The sequence below is a fragment of the Paramisgurnus dabryanus genome, chromosome 8, assembly GCF_030506205.2.
Source record: "Paramisgurnus dabryanus chromosome 8, PD_genome_1.1, whole genome shotgun sequence".
In the NCBI taxonomy this organism is placed as follows: domain Eukaryota; kingdom Metazoa; phylum Chordata; class Actinopteri; order Cypriniformes; family Cobitidae; genus Paramisgurnus; species Paramisgurnus dabryanus.
Window position 1 is genome coordinate 18311138 of NC_133344.1, and position 19645 is coordinate 18330782.

Below are 19645 nucleotides of genomic sequence, written 5' to 3' on the forward strand. Positions count from 1 at the left end.
GGGACTGTTTTTTTTTGTCCAGCTCCCACAAGTTTCTATTCAGCAACGCTTAAAATACACACTGTGTTCACACGCTTTATTTCCCGACCTGACAGGTCCGCAAAACCTAAATCTCGTTTCCAGAATCTCAAATTCAAATGTCTCTAACTGAAAGAGAGAGATTAAGTAGCCTATAACAATTATAAATGCTATACAAAAATTGTGTTTGTGTCAATATAAATATTATTTTAACATTGTACTGTCAGCAGAGAAAAAATGTCACAGAAAAAATAATGAAATATAAATAATATAAATTAAATAGGACAAAGCCTATCACTCAAATATCTAACCAACATAAACGGAAACCATATTGCCCTACTTACAAATGAAGTAAGCTATTTTCTGCCAAACTATTTCAAACATACTTGCACAAAAATAATGTTGTTGGCTGACAATGGTTTCAGTACCAAACAGCTATTAAAGCTGTACAGGTGGTCAGAATGAAGTGCGGATACGCTGTCAAGAGAGGGATGTTGTCAGTCAGACCACCCGCTCCGTCCAAAGTATAGGTACCCCAGAGTTCCGCTACCGTCTTTATACTTTAAAATTTCATCATGCGCCGCATGAATCCTTTTGGGCGTTTCATACAGTATGCAGCAGGGAAATCGCCGCGCGGCTACGGCTTTTCTCAAGTAGGCTAGTGGAAGAGTTTTGTGCAGCATTTAGTGCAAATATGTTTTATCAGGTAATACATATTATTTATTACGAATAAATAATAATGAAAAAAGTTCAAAAGTCGGACTGTAAGCGAATAAAACTGGCGCATGGTTGCTATTCAAACCATTATTAAAACGGCTGTAATCTGTTACCACAATAGTACCTGATCTGTTTAAAATTATTTAATTGGTATATGTCTGCTAAGGTGTTAAATAAAAATTAGTCTTAACCCATTTCATTAATTTTTTCTATTTTTGATCTGAGCGCACAATCAGATAATCGGAAAACGAGTCGTTAGGCCTATTTGTTTTTTTCATTTTAGTTCAGAAAATAAATGATAGAAAAACAAGTCGTTTTTCTTTATTTTCTTTTTGGTTTAAATTTAAAAAAACGAATGAAGGAATTATAGGAGCCATATTTGTAAACTGTTATTGTAAAATAAAAATTGTCTGATAAAAAAACGTACTTCCAAAATAATCCTGCTGTAATAATTGCTGGTGGGCCACTCTTGGCCCGCGGGCCGCCTGTTGCCGACCCCTGGTCTACGGTATTTACATTACAATCCAGGATGCTATAGCAGTCAAACTTGCTCAAACTCACACAGTGTAAAACCAAATTTATTTATTTATTTATTTGATAAATAAATTTAACAAATAAAATGTATTAAAAAAACAAAATCTTTTTGGATCCACTCAAACTGTCAGTCAAACCTCTTAACTCCGCCCCCTGAAGGCAGCGAGCTTTAAGTTCCACAGCAGTCAGAGCAGCTGAACGTCTTGCAACGGTAAATAAATATCTTGTTGTTTGAGTACAATGGTGCCACATTAAGAAAGTAACACTTGTATGTCTATAACGGCGCATGTTTTATAAATTTGAGCCGAATTATCCATAGATGGGATTGGGAGGGTGGGCAATCAGTGGGCACCAAGGGTTCCAAACTGCGACCAAATGGAGTTTTTGACAAAGCGCGAGCATTTTTTTAAACAACTGTTCACGCATGTGAAGGGCACCCCTGACAACAATACAGAACGCAGGGTCGGGTTTTTACCGCTTTTTTGCATGACGCGTATTAATCGTTTAATTATGCAGCCTGGGTTAAAGTCAACACATTTCAGACCCGCGAGAAGACGAGCCTGCGCGGGTAAATGTCTATCCTACATTAACACCAAAAACATTAGAGATTAAATGTTTTAGACATCAGATGCCCAGTTAAGGAAACTGGATAGAAGACGAGAAATGTGTAAAGGATACAAGTATGTACAGCAGAGGTGTAAAGAGTAGCTGAGTAAAAGTACAAATTCCTTACTGTAAAAATTACTCCACTACAAGTTACAAGTCACCAATTTAAATACGACTTGAGTAAAAGTATTAAAGTAACCCAATTTAAAAGTACTCAAGTATTTTTACTCGTACTGAATGTTGGCTCAAAGATGCACTAGTCCTCAACACAAAGAGACATTGTAGGTCTGGGCATTGAAAACTAAGAAAGTTTATCTATGAGGTTTTATTTTTCTTATATAGAAAAGAAATCAAACACCTCAAAATTTTGACCTGGCAGAACAAACACAGATTAAACATAGTCATAGTCTTCTTTTGACTAAAATTTAATTTAGTTTTAGTCATATTTTTGTCATCTGAATTGATTTAGTTTTAGTCTAATTTTATTCAACTAAATGCCATGAGATTTTAGTCTAGAAATCTACATTAAATTTAATTTAAACCCATTTAATTTTAGTCTAGTGTCATTGTGTACTTGAATGTGCCATGCTGAAAAATATATAGCCTAACTTTGTGATATAAATATATGGTAACAATTTACAGTGGGGTTCATTGGTAATATTGGTTGGCTACATTGGTTAACATGAACTGATAATGAGCTGCACTTATACAGCATTTATTCATCTTTGTTAATATTAATTTCAACAATTACTAATACTTTATCAAAATCTTGTTAACATTAGTTAATGCACTCTGAACTAACATGAACAAACAATTAAAGCTTACATTTTTATTAACTAACATTAACAAAGATGAATAAATGATGTAACAAATGTATTGCTCATGGTTTGTTCAAGTTGGTTAATACATTAGCTACTGTTAACTAATGAACCTTGTTGTAAAGTGTTACCAAATATTCTTATATAGGCCTATCCTAAAAAAGATATAATTTTTATATTTAGAAAATTCCAGTAAACTAAAATTACACTAACAGAAATATGATAATGCATATTAAAAACGTGAAGTTGTTCATTTGAAAGATTAATTGAAAACACATGTAGTACGTAACACCACTACGTACATTAAGTGCACTACATTTCTTCCGTCATGCATCCCTCTTTACAGTAAATACATTACAGCATACTTGATTAAATGTGAGGACAGTGAAATTGTACACTTATTATCAATCTTATAATGTACTTAAGTTACTCGGGCAATCAGTACAGGACCTCGCTGGTTTATTTTGGCTTATATAGTAAGTTATATCAAGTTATGTACCAGCTCAGGTTAGCTGATAAAGTAGCATCAGAGTATATAAACATTTGTGCTTGCCTTTGAGTTGCGGGATGACCCTCCTGCAATCGCGCATCATTTTGTTTTGATTGTAGCATCACATGTTTAAAAAAGGGTCCCTTGACTGAAGCATGTGATATGCATCCATATGTTTGCTCTTTATCTCTTCTCTCAGACCAGACGCGAACTTTTCTCTACAGTTTATGACGTACGCAGCACGCAGATGTCCCGCTACGGTGGCTCAACGCAAGCCATTCAGCGTTTGACATCAAAGTACCGCGAGACCAGACTTCTCCATATGCATTTGATTCGCTCTCGCAGTACTTTGATTTCATACGATTGCTCTGCGCAGAGCCAAATGAAGTCGCTCAGTTGTGTGTGTGCGTGTAACCTCGCGACCACGGATTCTATCCATCATCACCCGCTGACACTTTCGTCTCGTTTTTATTTGACGAATAAACAATGTAGCGAGTAACGTTAAGTGTCATTTTAAATGTAGTGGAGTAAAGAGTACAATTACCCAATCAAAAATGTAATTGAGTAGAGAGTAAAAGTTGCATATATTTTTGATACTCAGTACAAGTACAAAGTAGCCCAAAAAATACTTAAGTACAGTAACGAAGTACATTTACTCGAGTACTTTACACCTCTGATGTACAGTATATTGCCCTGTCACTCATTACAATATGCTATATGGATATAACTTATTGTATGTATGTGTCTTATGCCTTGACTTAGTCAAGGGAGTTGTTTGTATGATTATTTGGTTCATAACTTTTTATTCTGAAATCAACTGCATAGAGTTAAGTCTATTTAGTATTTAGTATATTTTTTTTAGTAATGCAGTTATTTGCACCTTCAAAAGATCAAGGTTCCTCAGCACAGTTTTTGCCAGGTAGCAGAGATACATGTTGAATATGCTAATCGTATGGCTAAAGTGTAGTATAATCTCCTATTTTGATCTTTAATCTCTAATAAAAACTAGCTTATACAACCAAACAGAATAGCTTTTTTTCTTCAAACATATTTTTATTTAACTGTATGTATGTAAGCAGATGAAAAAATTAAAATGAATATATTCTACAATTAAATAAGAGCGAGTACACAAGAGCAGTTCACAAACACATGACTACAAATAGGCCTAATGTAGACAACCACCCAGGATGTAAATTGTTAAAGCCAACTTACAGCCAACTTATTTGGAGGGGTGCCCTTTTTCAAATTTCAGTACATGCCCCTCAAAAGGTCTGTGCACGGCCCTGCGCCTGTGTGTGTGTGTGTGTGTGTGTGTGTGTGTGTGTGTGTGTGTGTGTGTGTGTGTGTGTGTGTGTGTGTGTGTGTGTGTGTGTGTGTACCTGGTAATTATCACGTTGTGGGGACCAATTGTCCCCACAAAGATAGGAATACCAGTGTTTTTGCGACCTTGTGGGGACATTTTGATGTCCCCATGAGGAAACAAGCTTATAAATCAAACAAGATGATGTTTATTGAAAATCTAAGGTTCAAGAAAGGTTTTTGTGATGGTTGGGGTTAGGGAATGGGGCAGGTAAGGGGAATAGAATATACAGTTTGTATGGTATAAAATGCATTACGTCTATGGAATGTCCCCACAAAACATGGAAACCAGAATGTGTGTGTGTGTGTGTGTGTGTGTGTGTGTGTGTGTGTGTGTGTGTGTGTGTGTGTGTGTGTGTGTGTGTGTGTGTGTGTGTGTGTGTGTGTGTGTGTGTGTGTGTGTGTGTGTGTGTGCTTGCGTGACAGCCGTTTGAATCTGACAGAATTCGTCACTTCAAGAATCCCACACAAACATTACAGCGTAAATGCTTGGATTAAGATTGATTTTATATATAACAGATAATCTAGATACATTTACCCTAATAAGTTTTTTTAAAACATGGTAATGTTTTAATGTTTGCTTTAGTGTTTTAATGTCAGACAGTCATTGAAATGTGGGTAAAATGAAGAGAAAAGCAGCAGATATAGCATCCTTCTTCAGAAAGAGTAGCAAGAAGCAGCCAAATGAATCTTAGTAAAATACATTTCAGTGGGCTACAAAATTCACGTGATTTTCTGGTCTCTATAGTTTTTTCAGCAATGGGAGATATAAATTCTAAAATTAAAGTATTGTAGCAATTGTTATACATCATTGTGATTAACACACCTATAATACTTAATAGTATTTTAAGGTTGGATTATAGAGATTTTATGTGCCACCCCAGAGAAACTGCTGGCCCCTGCCTGGCCAGTGGCCACCCCTATGAAAAATCCCCGGCTCCACCACTGATTAGCAAAACAAAAAATACATTATATTATAAATCTTATCCCGGACAAGTGACTTTTGTGCATGGACTAGTGAAACATAAATTTACTTGTCCAAAGGACAAGTTCATCAAAAAGTTCATTTCAAGCCATGTGTCATCATTTAACACCTCTATTCTTTCTATAGGCAGGTGCTAAAAGAACAAGACATTAGACACAAAGGAAATAGAAATTGGGACCATTGACTAATTCACAAAGCTAACAAAGTCATTTTCAACAACATTAAATTATAGTATAATTATTATATATAGCTGTAACCTATTTATGATCATTATTCACTGTTAATTACTTAAAAAAATTTTTTTTAGGATAAAATCCTTCAATTTACAATCCTATCTATCTGTGTCTGTTCTGTGTATTTAGGACAGATTCGCCACACCACTAGATGGTGGTAAAGCTCCATTTCCATGATTTCTAACCAGTGTTGCCAAGTCCACTTATTATAAGCGACTTTGGGCTTGCTTTTCTGTAAAGTCGCTTACAAATATTGGTAGTCGCGGGTCGCGTTATTTTGGGCTTGTTTCTAAAGTGTAGTTGCTTATTTGGGCTTGATCCCAGCTCCATAATAAGTTGTCAATCAGATATTTTCTATATGTTATTTAAACGTAGGAGTTTGTCTAGCCTGTTCTCTCCATCTCTCCCCTTTCCCCATACACACAGGAGACAGCAGTTTTTTCCCACCCACACCTGATTCTAATTGGCTCTGACCCAGATGGCAACAAGTACTAGCCAATCAGAGGCAGAGCAGGGCAATCTGTTTTTTTTCTGGTTTGGAAAACGTAGTCAGTGATTGATGTAAACTTTAAATTAATGCGAGTTGCGACTGGTGTTGACTGACTGGACTGTAGGAGAGTTTTTTGGAGGAACAAATGCCTGGGACAAAGTGGGAAAAGACTGGGGGAAAGAGAAAGGAGTAAAATAATGGATTCAACCTGTCGTGTGGGACGACTCGAAGCACTGTGCAGAGTATCAGTTAGGTGTGAAAAACGTGCACACCACGCGGACCTCGTACAACATAATAGCACATAGAAACATAAAAAATGGATAAGTCACTTGTTTTGGGCTTGTTTTCACAGGCCTGGTTGCTTATTTGTCTCGCGAGATCTGGCAACACTGTTTCTTACGTGCCATCATAAGAAATTACGCGTTAACACGCACTTAATCGTTAACACGTAGTGCGTGTTAACACATGATTTTAACATGTTTTTGCTCAAAAGGTCTTTCATAATCAGCGGTTGAGTTCAAGACAACAAATCCCATAATTCCATGCTGCTGCAGAGCGTCATTAATCTACGTCATTGTTATTGTTTTGATTGTTTTAGTGCCCTCTAGCGGCAAATTCTACATATTACACTATTAAAAACACGTTTAAAAATACGGTAAGTACGATTCGAAATTCAGAGTAGTAGAATATCTGCAGGAGTTTCTGTAGTTATGATAAAAATTCTGTTATAATGTATCCTTTTTCCCTACCAAATGTATTTGAGATGAATGTAACATGACCTCATATTCTGAAGAAGGGAAGTAAGAACCATAAGAAGTAGAATTTATTTGACCCGATTTGACTGGCCAAACATGGACAGCAGATTGACACACACAAAGCCTAACCAAGGACAATGCAAACATGAGGGCAGAGGTGTAAAGTACTTGAGTAATTTTACTTGATTACTGTACTTAAGTATTATTTTTGGGGATTTTTACTTTACTTGAGTACAATTTAAAATCAATACTTTTACTCAATTACATTTTTTAAGAAAAAAGTACTTTTTACTCCTTACAATTTTATTTACAGTAAAAAAGTACTTATTTTTTAAAGATCACTTTATTCTATTTTCCCTTGCTCTTACCAAACCAATTGAATTGTGCTGATGGCCAGTTTAATTTAAATGTTATTTATTTTCCTTGTCTGAGATACAGCGTGCAGCTCCCTGAATACGGCCGTAGCTCGGGCACCTTAAGTCTGGGGCGTTCGCCCTTGGAGTCCCTTATCCTACCCGAGAGGGCCTTTCCAAAGAGCCAACCACTGACTTTCTAATCCTTTCCCTAGCTGACTCACAGCAGTCATTCCCCTGATTTTCCCACGGCCGTAGCTTGAATACCTTTGGGTTGCTTAATCTACCCGAGGGGATTTATGTCGCCCAAGCTATGGCCGTGGAAAAATCCGGGATTATCTTGGCCCGAGGTGGGCTCGTCGAATGAAGATATTTTTTTTTTCTTTGAAACTGACAACACATGAAGCCAGCAAAGAGTTGGATGGATATCTGTCCAAGGAGTCTCTGCTTACGCTCCCTGCTATTTGCAGCCTCTCTATCAAGACTGACCCTGACCCTCACACTGTCAGTCCAAATCTGATTTTGGTGCATATCCGATTGGACCCACTGTCCACATTGTGAATCACAACTGTTTAGATTTGATCTGCGCATCCTGCAGTGTTTTTCCGTTTTCCGGATTATCTGTCTCTATGGCAATGACGTCACAACAATTGTGTTTACATTTTACGTGACGTGACAGCATGACGTAACCGAAAAGCTACAAAAATCCGATCAGAGCGTTCAGACTTAAATGTATTTCTGAAAATGTGATTTGAACAGGCTAAACCACCTCTAGATATAGGTTAGCCTTAAACGGATTAGAAAAAAAAACAGATTTCATTTGGTTTTTGGCCGTTCACATGTTCTAAATGTGATTGGATTCCAATCGGATATGCACCAAAATCAGATTTGGATTGACAGTGTGAACAAGGTCTAATACAACTCTTTCGGCATGGTAGTCAATTTTGAAAATCAGCTACTGCTTAATTTAAATTTGAGGTTTTACAACTTGTAGCATGTTGTATACTGAGTATGAATCTCAACCATGGGGACAATTAAATGAAAAACTTCATGCTGCAATGCATGCTGGGTCTCAACAAATTACAAATCTCATTCAGGATTCCCAGCATGCACTGCAGCAAGGATAAATAATGATTTTTTTTACAATGTTTTTTGTCACCATGTTTGAGATTCATACACTGATTCTGGTAACACTTTACAATAACAGTACATGAATAACCATGTACCAATACATAAATTAATAATTACTTTAATATGAAGTAATGATAAGTTAAGCCATGTACTAATCAATAACTAACCATAACTATGTCATGAGTCATATGAATTCATGCATGAATTACAGCCACCTTAACTACACATTAATACATGTTTGTTAGTTAATGAATGCATTAACACTTTGGGTAACCGAAATCAAACATGCTCTAGAACAGTGGTTCCCAACGGTTCGCAGGATCTGATGCTTTGTTTGAGGTCAAATAAAGATGCATAAAATGTTCCACTTATAATTTTAGAAACAAAAGATATTTTTCAAATTCATGTGCTCACAATACCAAGATAGCAGGTAGTTAAAGTATTTTATAATGTAAGATAATTGTTCTCTATTTTTGTGTGCTTGTCAATGAAGATTGCAAAATCAAAAGGAAGGTGGATGTAAACGTTACGGCCTACAACAGGCTGTCCGCTCGTTGCACTTGTGGTCTGCTGCTTTTGGCGCTGTCAAAATATTTCAGTTAAAATCATTCTGACTATTCCTCAGAAATTACTGCAGAAATTCAGCTAGTAGTTTAATAAGCTCAGAATACACATAAGCTCGTCCACAATCCCCTCTTTTTGTCATACTGACAACAATTAAGCAACAATAATAAACCCATGATTCATTTTCTTCCAAAACTAGGCTGCAGTCACACCAAAAGCGCTTTAAACGCTTGCAAACGCAAGGCGCGACGCACTGCCTTTTTAAAAAAAAGAGCAGTGCGACGCGGCTTTTCATATTGCTAAGCAACCACCGAGTCAGCTGTCTTGTCAATCAAATATTGAAGCGTGAGCGCTCTTTTGCTGTTAACTGTCATATTAGCAGAAACTTTAAAAAGAGGACGCTTGCTCTGACCTTGTTTGAGGGTGAGAGGTGCACAAACACACAGGAGAGAGTGAGCGAGTGGTGTCCGGTTCTTCAAAGCAACTGTTAACTTCCCTCACCACAACGTAAGGCCCGCCTCTCCCCTCATTCGATTGGACAATGGAAAGACACGAATGACGTCAGGCGCTTCTCCGCTCTCAGCGCTCCTTCATAAACGCGTGCGCGGCAGGCGGCAAAAAACCGCAAGGCGCTCGGCGCGCATAAACAGCGCGCAAACGCGCCCTGCCCATAGAATATCATTCAAAAAAGGCGCCTGCAACTGCCATAAACGCTATTGGTGTGACTGGCCCCTTACTGTATGAAATCACTTGCATGGTTTCAGGTTGTGCACACTGCATGCTCTGTAAAGATTCTGTGTAGAGATATATCAGTCATTAGTTTATATGCCTCTGAAAGGGCTCCAGTTCATCATCCTGCAGAGTATTGTAAATTGATGGCTGCACACCGAAATTCAGTTCACAGCAAAGGCAAATTGCCAGGCACCATACATTTGGTAGATGCCAGACGCCTTTCTAGATTTAAAAATCAACCAGGCATATTTGTACATGATAGATGGTCAGTGCGATCCTTTTTCAACCACCATCACATAATTGTGATTGGCCATCAGACATATGCCCAGTCTGCACGTTAAATCTCTACCCAACAATGGTACACTTGATTTGCACAGTAAGAGGCTCAGGAAACATGATGCCCTGATGCTAAAACAAGACAACAGTTTTGTTTGTCAATTGCAGTTGGCAATGTAATTCATATGCTCGTTTATCTAATCTACCTCTACTGTTTACAATTAAAGAGACCAAAGCCCCATCTACTAAGAGAGATAATCATCATGAAATTAGTTAAACTCTCATAGAACAGGAAGCTCATTCCTCATTTGCAGAGAGTAGATGTGTAACCACATCCTCTTTCTAGCGGTGTTGGCTGCAAGCCCAGAGAACACACCCAATACCAAAAATACTAAGACGCACACTGAGAAACAAAATTTCTTCCACATATGCACATCTGTTTTAGCGCAACACAAAGCAATTAGATGAAAACACCACTGGACGTTTACATTTTTAAATGTAACATTCCTTCAAAAAAAGATGAAACTTGATTCTCCGGAACAACACTGTAAGTTATTTCTATTTCTTTGGTGTTTAATTTGGTAACAAAAACAAAATCATAGAAATTATTTTTTGTTTTAGAAATTAGTTTGAATTAATTTGTATTTTTAACTTGGTAAATCTTTATGTTAAATAAATACATAAAAGTATAGCACTCGGCTGTAAAATTATGTAAATACAGTATATAAAAGTAATCTTTTCTGCACAAAACACATATGATTAAAATAATAAAACTAAAAAACAGTCTTTTTCCAACACTTTCTTGCTTACCAACATGGACACTATAGTTTATGCTAAACAAAACTGTTAGACAATCCTGTTAATACTTTTTATATGTTGACAATGTTTTATGGAATGACGGGAGGATAGTTTCAAAACCTATATTTTTTAACCATTTATAATTGTATTTCCCTAACTAAATAAATCAGAATGAATTATCTTGAATTCAAGTTGTCAGACTTGAGGTTAAGCAAAGGATTTTATTTATTTAAGCCAAGAAAAACACCATATACAGTAGTATATGAAATACTTTGTTAATAACCATAACTAATGGAATTTATGATTTTACAGTTCACAGGGAAAAACCCTGTTTAAAGCTGATTTTTACGGGTCTGTGTCTCGGATTGGTGTGTTTTCTGGTGAGTTGAAAAACGAGATAAATAGATATATGTGACTTAACACATTTTCATGCCCAAAGTTGATTGCTCCAATGTTACTGGTATGTACAATATATACTCGCATAGAAGCGTGGCTTCAGCAAAAGCCCCACTGTTTTATTAACAATGCTTAATTTATAGGTTAATCCACACGCAAAGTGTTAAAAAATAAGAATTAATTAGTGTTGAAGTTAATGAGATAATGAAGTGATGCTTCAACATTTATTCCTGCTGCTAACAAACAGAATCACTGAAGAAAAGATCTTGCGTCTTGCGTTAATAGTCATTTACTTTTTTTTACTTATGACCCTTGACTTCTAGGAATGCTGCTTATTTTGTTTTACTTATTTTATTTACTTGGCATTTTTTCCTTCATTCAAATTTGGTTGGGTGGTTAATAATAAATTTTTCTGTGGTCTGACAAACTTTTCTGTTTAATATCAGACTTTACAGGGACTCAAAGCACATTTATAGCAGCCAAAGAAGCCAAAATTACGTTGTCTGCTTGTTGATGCTAAAAAATTTATCATTATAGATTCGTTTTGTCTTTTTTTACTAAATATTGCACTCTTAAACCCATAATGCAGCAATATAGTGATAGTTCCCTTTCAGTCGGTCACTACGACGTCACGTAATCTACTTCGAGAAGCTACTAAAACACCAATGAACTTGGCATGCAGGTATTTGCGTCAGCTGGCACCGCCGCCGCACGAGTATAAAACGCGCTTCATGTGCAAATATCAAATTAGCTTTTTATGCTTTGAAAGCTGGCAGTAAAACCTGCTACATTGAAGCTCTCTCTTTTTGCTCTGGAGTACGCTGTGTGTCTGAGGTTGGTTGGGCGAACAGCACCACAGTGGAAGGCTCGCGGATTCCACTGAGACCGCTTAGATTTTTTTTTAAATGAGTGTGTGTGTGCGTTGCCGCTCCCCTGCGTGCTTCATCCACGACGTGATGTCTCCGTTGCATTCCTTCAGGGAACAAGGGTTACGTAACCGAGACTTTTCTATATGAACTAAGCAAAACACTTCTCTAAAAGTTTTGAAAAGTGCAACACTTTAGGGTGTAATGTTCACACTGCATGTTTTGTGGTCAGGGTTTTGGTACAGTTCACACAAAGTTCAGAAAAAGATTCAACTGCCAAATCAACAGAACACTCTTTTAGTTATTAACAAACGTATTTTTGTCACTTAAAAAATATCTGAGTTTTTCATAACCAAAGTGCATTTTAAACTCTGTTTTTCACCAGATGAGCAGATTAAAACACGCTGCACTCACAAAAAAAAAAGATTCAAGCTCTTTTTAGAAATGACGCATTAAAATTGTGTTCAATTAATTTAAAATACCTCATTATGAGCAATAAGTAGGCCTATATATATTTAATTAGTCTACCACAAAATGAATATGTACTATAATTTATTGATTTCTTTTTAATTGCGTTAACACAATTAGTTTGAATTTGGGTTCTGGAAAAAAATTCCCAGCATGCCCAGCAACATGTCCGTTTATCTTATTGCTTTAGAAGCATTTGTGTGATTTGTTCAAATTGTTTGGTTACCATCGTGCAGAAGAGTGGCGCTTGTGGTTAGGTTGTGAATGTGACATATTTCTCTTAATGAGCACTGACTGTGTTAATGCCTGTTTGAGGATCAGTCTCTTCTCACATGCTCATCCAAAGTATCATATGTACAGGGCCGGTTCTAGATATTTGGAGGCCCCTCACACCGCTCTAATTTTCAGAATAATGTGAGAACGTGTTTTTCTACTGCGTAACAAATCAGATGAGCACTACTAATAAACATGTTTTTCCCCATTACTTTTACTTTTTATTAAGTTTTATCAACAAATTGATTAACTTTATGCTAAAATGTAATTAGAAATTATGCAAAACCACATGTGGTAAAAATTTTAAGGCAGTAACATTTATTAAAAACACCAGCTTTTTGGGATAACACAGGATAACAGTTTTGCTTTCTCCAAAGAGTAAAATTAAAAAGACAACAGTACATTGCAAAAACCCTAACTGTAAAAAAATTACAGGTGAACACCTCCTAGAAAACTTTTAATGTTTTTTTATTTTAACTTGGTATAAAGAAGAATTTCCCTCTTACTTAACCAATATACAGTATAAAGTTATCTATCAGACTATTGCAATACCTTTTATAAACTACCTTAAATATCCATACAAATCAGCTGCCACTGGAAGTTAAACAGACAAACTACTTTCATGATTTGAAAACTAAAATAAAGTGTAGAGGACTTACAAGATATACAGACAGTTTACTTTAGGTAACGCCAGTTTTGTTTGCTGTTCGACTTTAAATACAAACTTTTTTAAATACAAACTTAATTCTTGCAGTGGCGGCGCCGCATAAAGTTGAACTCACCTTAAAACTTTATTTAATGCTGTCAGTAGTGATTGTCGGACCAGCGCACATGGACTTAGCAGTTATGGAGGTCCCCCTTCCAAGCTTGAGGCCCTAGGCATTTGCCTACTCTGCCTATAGCTAGCGCCGGCCCTGCATATGTAATTATTATTAGCATACTTACATGTGCTTATGCTAATTAGTATGATATAAAAACATTTTATATAAAATAACAGAATTTAGTTATTCAGACTACATTATATTGAGTTATTCAAACTATGCTAAATTGAGTTATTCGGACTACACTAAATTGAGTTGAGGCAACTAATTGAGTATTGCCATTAAATTGAGTTGGACTAACTCAATATATTTTTGAATATAGCAATTGTATAAAGCAGTTTTTATGAGTTAGGGGTACACATTCATATTGGATGGAAATCCTGCCCAAAATTTTATTCAGTTAATCCAATTAATAATTTTTTTGAGTGTAGGCATGTTTGAGCTTTAAAGTCCAAAATAATAGCTGTGTCCCAATTCAAAGGCTGCGACCTTCTAAGGACGTATTCTAAGACCGATTGCATCACAGCAGCTTGGCCTAAGGCTAGTAAAGCGTCCCAATTTGAAGGCTGCTTAAAGGACTTTTTTTCAATATTTTACTATATTCTTACCTCAAATTCGACTAATTAATACATACCTATCTTTTTTCAATGTGTGCACTTCATCTTTGCACAGTGCGTTGTGTATGTGTCAGCATTTAGCCTAGCCCCATTCATTCCTTAGGATCCAAACAGGGATGAATTTAGAAGCCACCAAACACTTCCATGTTTTCCCAATTTAAAGACTGTTACATGAGTAGTTAAACGAGTATGTATGGTGGCACAAAATAAAGCGTGATGCTTTTTAAGCAGATAAAAAATGAGAACTATATTGTATGGTGGAAGAGCACTTTGCAGCACTTCGACCTCGGCACGCAGTAACTCTTACTGAGTTTGAGCGAGAGGGGGGAGTTCACAGGAGTAATGTTGTTACTGCGCCAGAGGTCGAAGTGCTGCAAACTAAGTGCTCTTCCGCCATACAATATAATATATTTTATCCACTTAAAAAATCGGCAGGTTTTATTTTGTGCTACCATATATTTCATCTTTACCATGCAAAGATGAAGTGCACGCATTGAAAAAAGATAGGTATGTATTAATTTGTCTAAGTTGTGGTGTTTTCCTTTAAAATGAAGCCTCAAAATGCGTCCTTATTTCTCCGCGCTATTAAGGATAGAACGAATGGATCCTTCACAGGCTATCCCAAGATTCATTGCGCACCTGTAACGGCTGCATATAACGGCTGGATATTCTAAAATAAACAATTAAAACCTTTATTAAATAAATGGTGTATTTAGCAGAAAAAAATTCTTGGCACTGTTTTAGTATTATAAATTATGTTTTGTATTAATATTATTCTGTGTATGTTGCGTATATTTCTAAGGTTGATCCATTTGATATGCTGTTGAATAGTTTAATCTACATCATTGTGTCATATTTTCGAAAATAAATTAATATTTTCTGGTTCCGTATTTATTTTAATAAGTCAGAAACGTCTCCGCTGTGTCCTGCTGACAGGCGGGGTGGGTGCGTGCAGCAGGTGGCACAAATGATGGGTCCTCCGAAGGCTAGACCGTCTCATAGGGGGTATGCACGTGACGTCACCTTCTGTGAAAATGACTGCGGTTACGCCAACTGAGTGGCAAAAGACAGAGCGGCAGAATTTGTGTATATTGTGAAAACAGGGAAAACACAGGGAAACGCGTCTAAATTGGAAAAAGCTGTTGTGCGATAGAATATCTAACAGATTTAACAAGATTTCGGAGCTATCGTTTTACAGACTGCCAAGAAACACCGAAAGGAGAACTAAATGAATTGTCCATGCCGACATCTACTGACGACATGTGGGTTGACAAGTCACTATCAAGTGCAACTAAATTTAATTTTTGCTGATAATTATCAGTTAAACAGCCAGCCATTTTGTTGAATGTTTTACCACTCAAAGGAGAAGTAAATCAGTAGCAGTAGCCATACAGTATGTCGGGTATGTAAAATTTTGGGATAAATAATCCTTTAAAAATACAAGAAATACACATAAATAAATACTCTTATTCTGTGTAATTGCTAAGTTTTGTCAGTGAGCCTTCATTAAAAAACATCCATTATGATGAGCCTTGTTTTCTACAGAGGTGGGATGTTAGGCAAGACAAACATGTCTGGAAAAGCAATGTCTGGCCATATGCCAATGTCCTGCAGGCTACTGGTTGTTTGGCAAGTTGTTAGGGTCATTGTTAAGGCCAACTTAATTCAATGTAAGCTGATAATAGTCTGTTTTACTGGCATTTTTTTGCAGCAGTCGCTATGAAAACTAGCCATTTTGTTGAATGTTTTGCCCCTCAACAGGGCGAGTTCCTGCATGGTCTCGTGGAAAAATGTTAGCTCTGTGTGTTTTTCAGTTCATTCTCAGTTCTGATGCGAGTTTCATAATATATGTATAACTGCTGCTAAAATAAGGTACATAAGGCGAGTGGTGCTTTTCAGCGCTTCAAAGAGTTTTAATCCACATCCTCTACAGCTGAAGGGATTCAACTGTTTTGACATTAGCCCATAGAACCGTACGTAGGAAAGTTATGAAATTTGGCACACATGTAGAGGACAGTCTTAGAAGTTACTATAGCAACATTGGTGTGTCTAACTCAAACCCTCTAGCGCCACCAACAGTCCAAAAATCCACTTATGTTCATGCTCATAACTTCTGACCCGTGAGACCTAGAAATGCTTTAGATTATTATGAACATGCTGTAAACGCTGTATAATGTCAGTTCAACATTATCTTTATTCTTATTTGAAGGGTTTTGATAACATACTTTGTAAAACAAAAGACGTTATAAAAGAGTTAAGGAAAATACACAGAAAATAAAAGAACGTTTGTCCAAGCAGGTATTTTTTCCTTTTAATTTCCATTCAAACTTGCTATTTATTCAACAAAAGCAACAGACAGAGTGACTTAACATTGTGCAACACAATTTGGATATCACATGTCAACATTGAAATGATCATCAACCAAATTATCATTGAATCAACATTGAAATTTGACATTGATTTTTCATCAGGTTTGCATCCTGGAATTATGTTATTTCAATGATGCAAAATCAATCAAAATGATTATAAAACCAATCTTTCTTCAACATAATTTCAATCACTCAAGGTAGCAGACCAACAGTGAATCAACATTGAATTGATGTTGATGCCATTAACCAAATTATCATTGAAACAACGTTGACTTTTTTAATTGATTTTTCATTAGGTTTGCACCCTAGATTTCAATGATGGAAAATCAATCAAGATGGATATAAAATCAATGTTTATTGAACATAATTTTAATAGTTTAATTAACAATATAGCAACATTAAAGCAATATAAAAAACAAGCTTTATCTACTGCAGGATTTAATGCTACTAAATCAAGTCTGCTTTGACTAGTTTTAAAATCAGAGACCAGGGAGTCACGTGATGCTCTCGTTCTAAGTGGCACGTTTTCGCCGGGCTCCCGCGACCATCGCGTTATTTTCTCATTTTTAAGTTAAACTACGTGGCTGTTTATTTCTTAAATCTTTATTATCCAATCCGTAAACATGTCTGGATCAGGTCCTACGCCTTCTCAACAAGAAACTAGAAGAGGCCGCACGACAGCAAAAGCCAACCGCCTACTAATCGGAGTAACAAAGATGGTGGTTCTTCAGCTGAACAGTCCAGTCTGGTGCAGGCTGTAACTGATAATCTAACCGCCTTCCTGGACGAGAAATTCGCTTGTTTCGAGTCGACGTTGGATACAATTACAAACCGATTAGAGGATAACACGAAGTGTATCACTGAGGCGGAAAACCACGTATCCCAGACCGAGGATAAAATGGCGGAACTTCACAACAAGATATTTTCGTTGGAAAAAACTGTACAGTCCCTCTCGGAGAGAGAAGAAGACGCCGAAAATCACAGCCGGCGGGACAATATTCGTATCATTGGTTTGAAGGAGGGCGTAGAAGAGGGTCGCCAACCTGTTAAGTTTTTTTTAAACCTGGCTGCCCAAACTGCTGGAAATTGAAACAAAACATGGTACTATTAAATTCGACCGGGCGCATAGAACACTGGTCCCGCTCAAACCCAACCGCGCACGTCTTGTGCTGATTAACCTTCACAACTACTCGGACAAGAGTAAAATCCTGGCTGCTGCAAAGAGGAAGGAACGTCTCGCACATGTGGGAAGTGGCATTCTCATCACGCAGGACCTGTCAGTTAAAGTTAGAGAGGCTAGACGGGCATACAACGACGCTTTGTGATGCGCTACCCTGCTAACCTCTGTTTCAACCATAACGGGTCTGACCACTCTTTTCACTCTGCACAAGATGCACAGACGTACTTGAACGGATTGGACATAGATTATGTTGACTTGATTGGCTGGGATAAGCGCTGCGTCACATTTCCACAGTCGGTAAATGCTTGAACAGACAGTTTCCCGGTATGCCTCAAACTAAAGTATTTTTTTTTCCATACTGTGTTAAGCACCAGTGTAGATTCACGGTGCATTTAAAAAACTTTTTTATCATTTACTGCTCAGCAGTTGAGTGATGTTATGCAGCTGTTTTTTCCTATTCAAGTATAATGTTTATTTATTTAAAAATATTTTTATTATTAAGTTTATTTTCTTTTATTATTATTCTTTTTTATTCATTTTAAAGGTGCTCTGTTTAGGGCGCATACAGTTATGCCACTTTGTTGTTGTCACATAATATTACGTGTGATGGGAGTGGGGGGGTAGATAGAGTTAAATTCCGTCTTTCGGTGTAATGTGGCTGCTTTTTTTCACGTCCTCCACATTTTTGTTTTCAAGCATGGGAGGGTGGGAGGTATGTGCTTATTATGCAAGGTTTGAAATCTTTTTTGATATCGGGGTAGGGATATGTTGGTTCAGTTCAGTGTGTTGTTTTGTTCTTTATGACCATTCTTTGCTCGGCTTTAACACCCCAGAGCTCTTTTATACCCGTCGTTTAGTTTATATTTCATCTTATGGTAAAATTTGTATATGAGTGATCTTAAATTAATTAGCCTCAATGTGAAAGGCATTAACCATGTTGTCAAAAGGCAAAAACTTGTCAGATCTCTCGGACATAGAGCACTTGAAGCTGTGTAGAAAATGGGTTGGTCAGGTTTTTTTCTCCTCTTATAAGTCCAATAGCAGGGGAGTTGTGATTCTTCTTCATAAAAATCTTTCCTTCAAATTAGAAAAATCATTTACAGATAATGAAGGTTGCTACGTACCTCTCTCGGGTTTCTTATATGGGGAACATGTGCTGGTTGGCTGCGTTTATGCCCCCACGACATATAAGCCAAATTTTTTTCCCAAATTACTTGCTGATATTTCTTAATTTTCATGCTCTCTCATCTTGGGAGGTGATTTTAACTGCGTGCTAGACCCATCTATAGACCAGTCTCCTCCAAAAAGTACTAAATCAAGGAAAAGTCTTAGACTTTTGGAATTTTGCAAGGAGCTGGAATTGTTTGATGTTTGAAGGTCTGTTCATATGAGGGGGAAAAGATTATACCTTTTTCTCACAGCCTCACCAAACGTCTTCACGTATAGATCTGTTCTTGTCATCACAAGGGATATTAAACAGAACGATGGATTGCTCCATAGGAATTAGGACTTTATCTGACCACTCTCCCATCACAATAATTGTTCATACTCCATATAGAGAACCGTACAGTAGACAGTGGCAACTGAATCCTTCATTACTGAGCTTTTCTGAATTTATGCAATATCTTAAACAGCAGTGGGAATACTTTATTGACATCAATAAATCTCCTGAAGTTAGTCCATCTATCTTATGGGGCTCAGCAAAAGCCTACTTGAGAGGTGCAATTATATCTTATACCTCAGCTAAAAAGAAAGAGGCTATGAAAAATATAATAGAGCTTGAGAGACTTTGGAGA

General features: G+C 36.8%; 1 protein-coding gene across 4 annotated transcripts in view; it reads left to right on the forward strand.

Moving 5' to 3' along the window:
• The first annotated feature begins 10410 nt into the window (after nt 1–10410).
• LOC135770902 (NXPE family member 3-like) overlaps nt 10411–19645 on the forward strand; it is a 31692-nt gene continuing 22457 nt past the window's right edge. Inside the window, exons 1-2 of one of the 4 annotated variants that reach the window (XM_073815595.1) lie at nt 10411–10608; nt 11172–11239. In XM_073815595.1, the coding sequence (XP_073671696.1) occupies nt 10581–10608; nt 11172–11239 (96 nt within the window). In that variant the 5' untranslated portion in view covers nt 10411–10580. The remainder of the gene's footprint in view (nt 10609–11171; nt 11240–19645) is intronic. The other 3 variants (XM_065280814.2, XM_065280812.2, XM_065280815.2) reach the window with 3 other exon arrangements.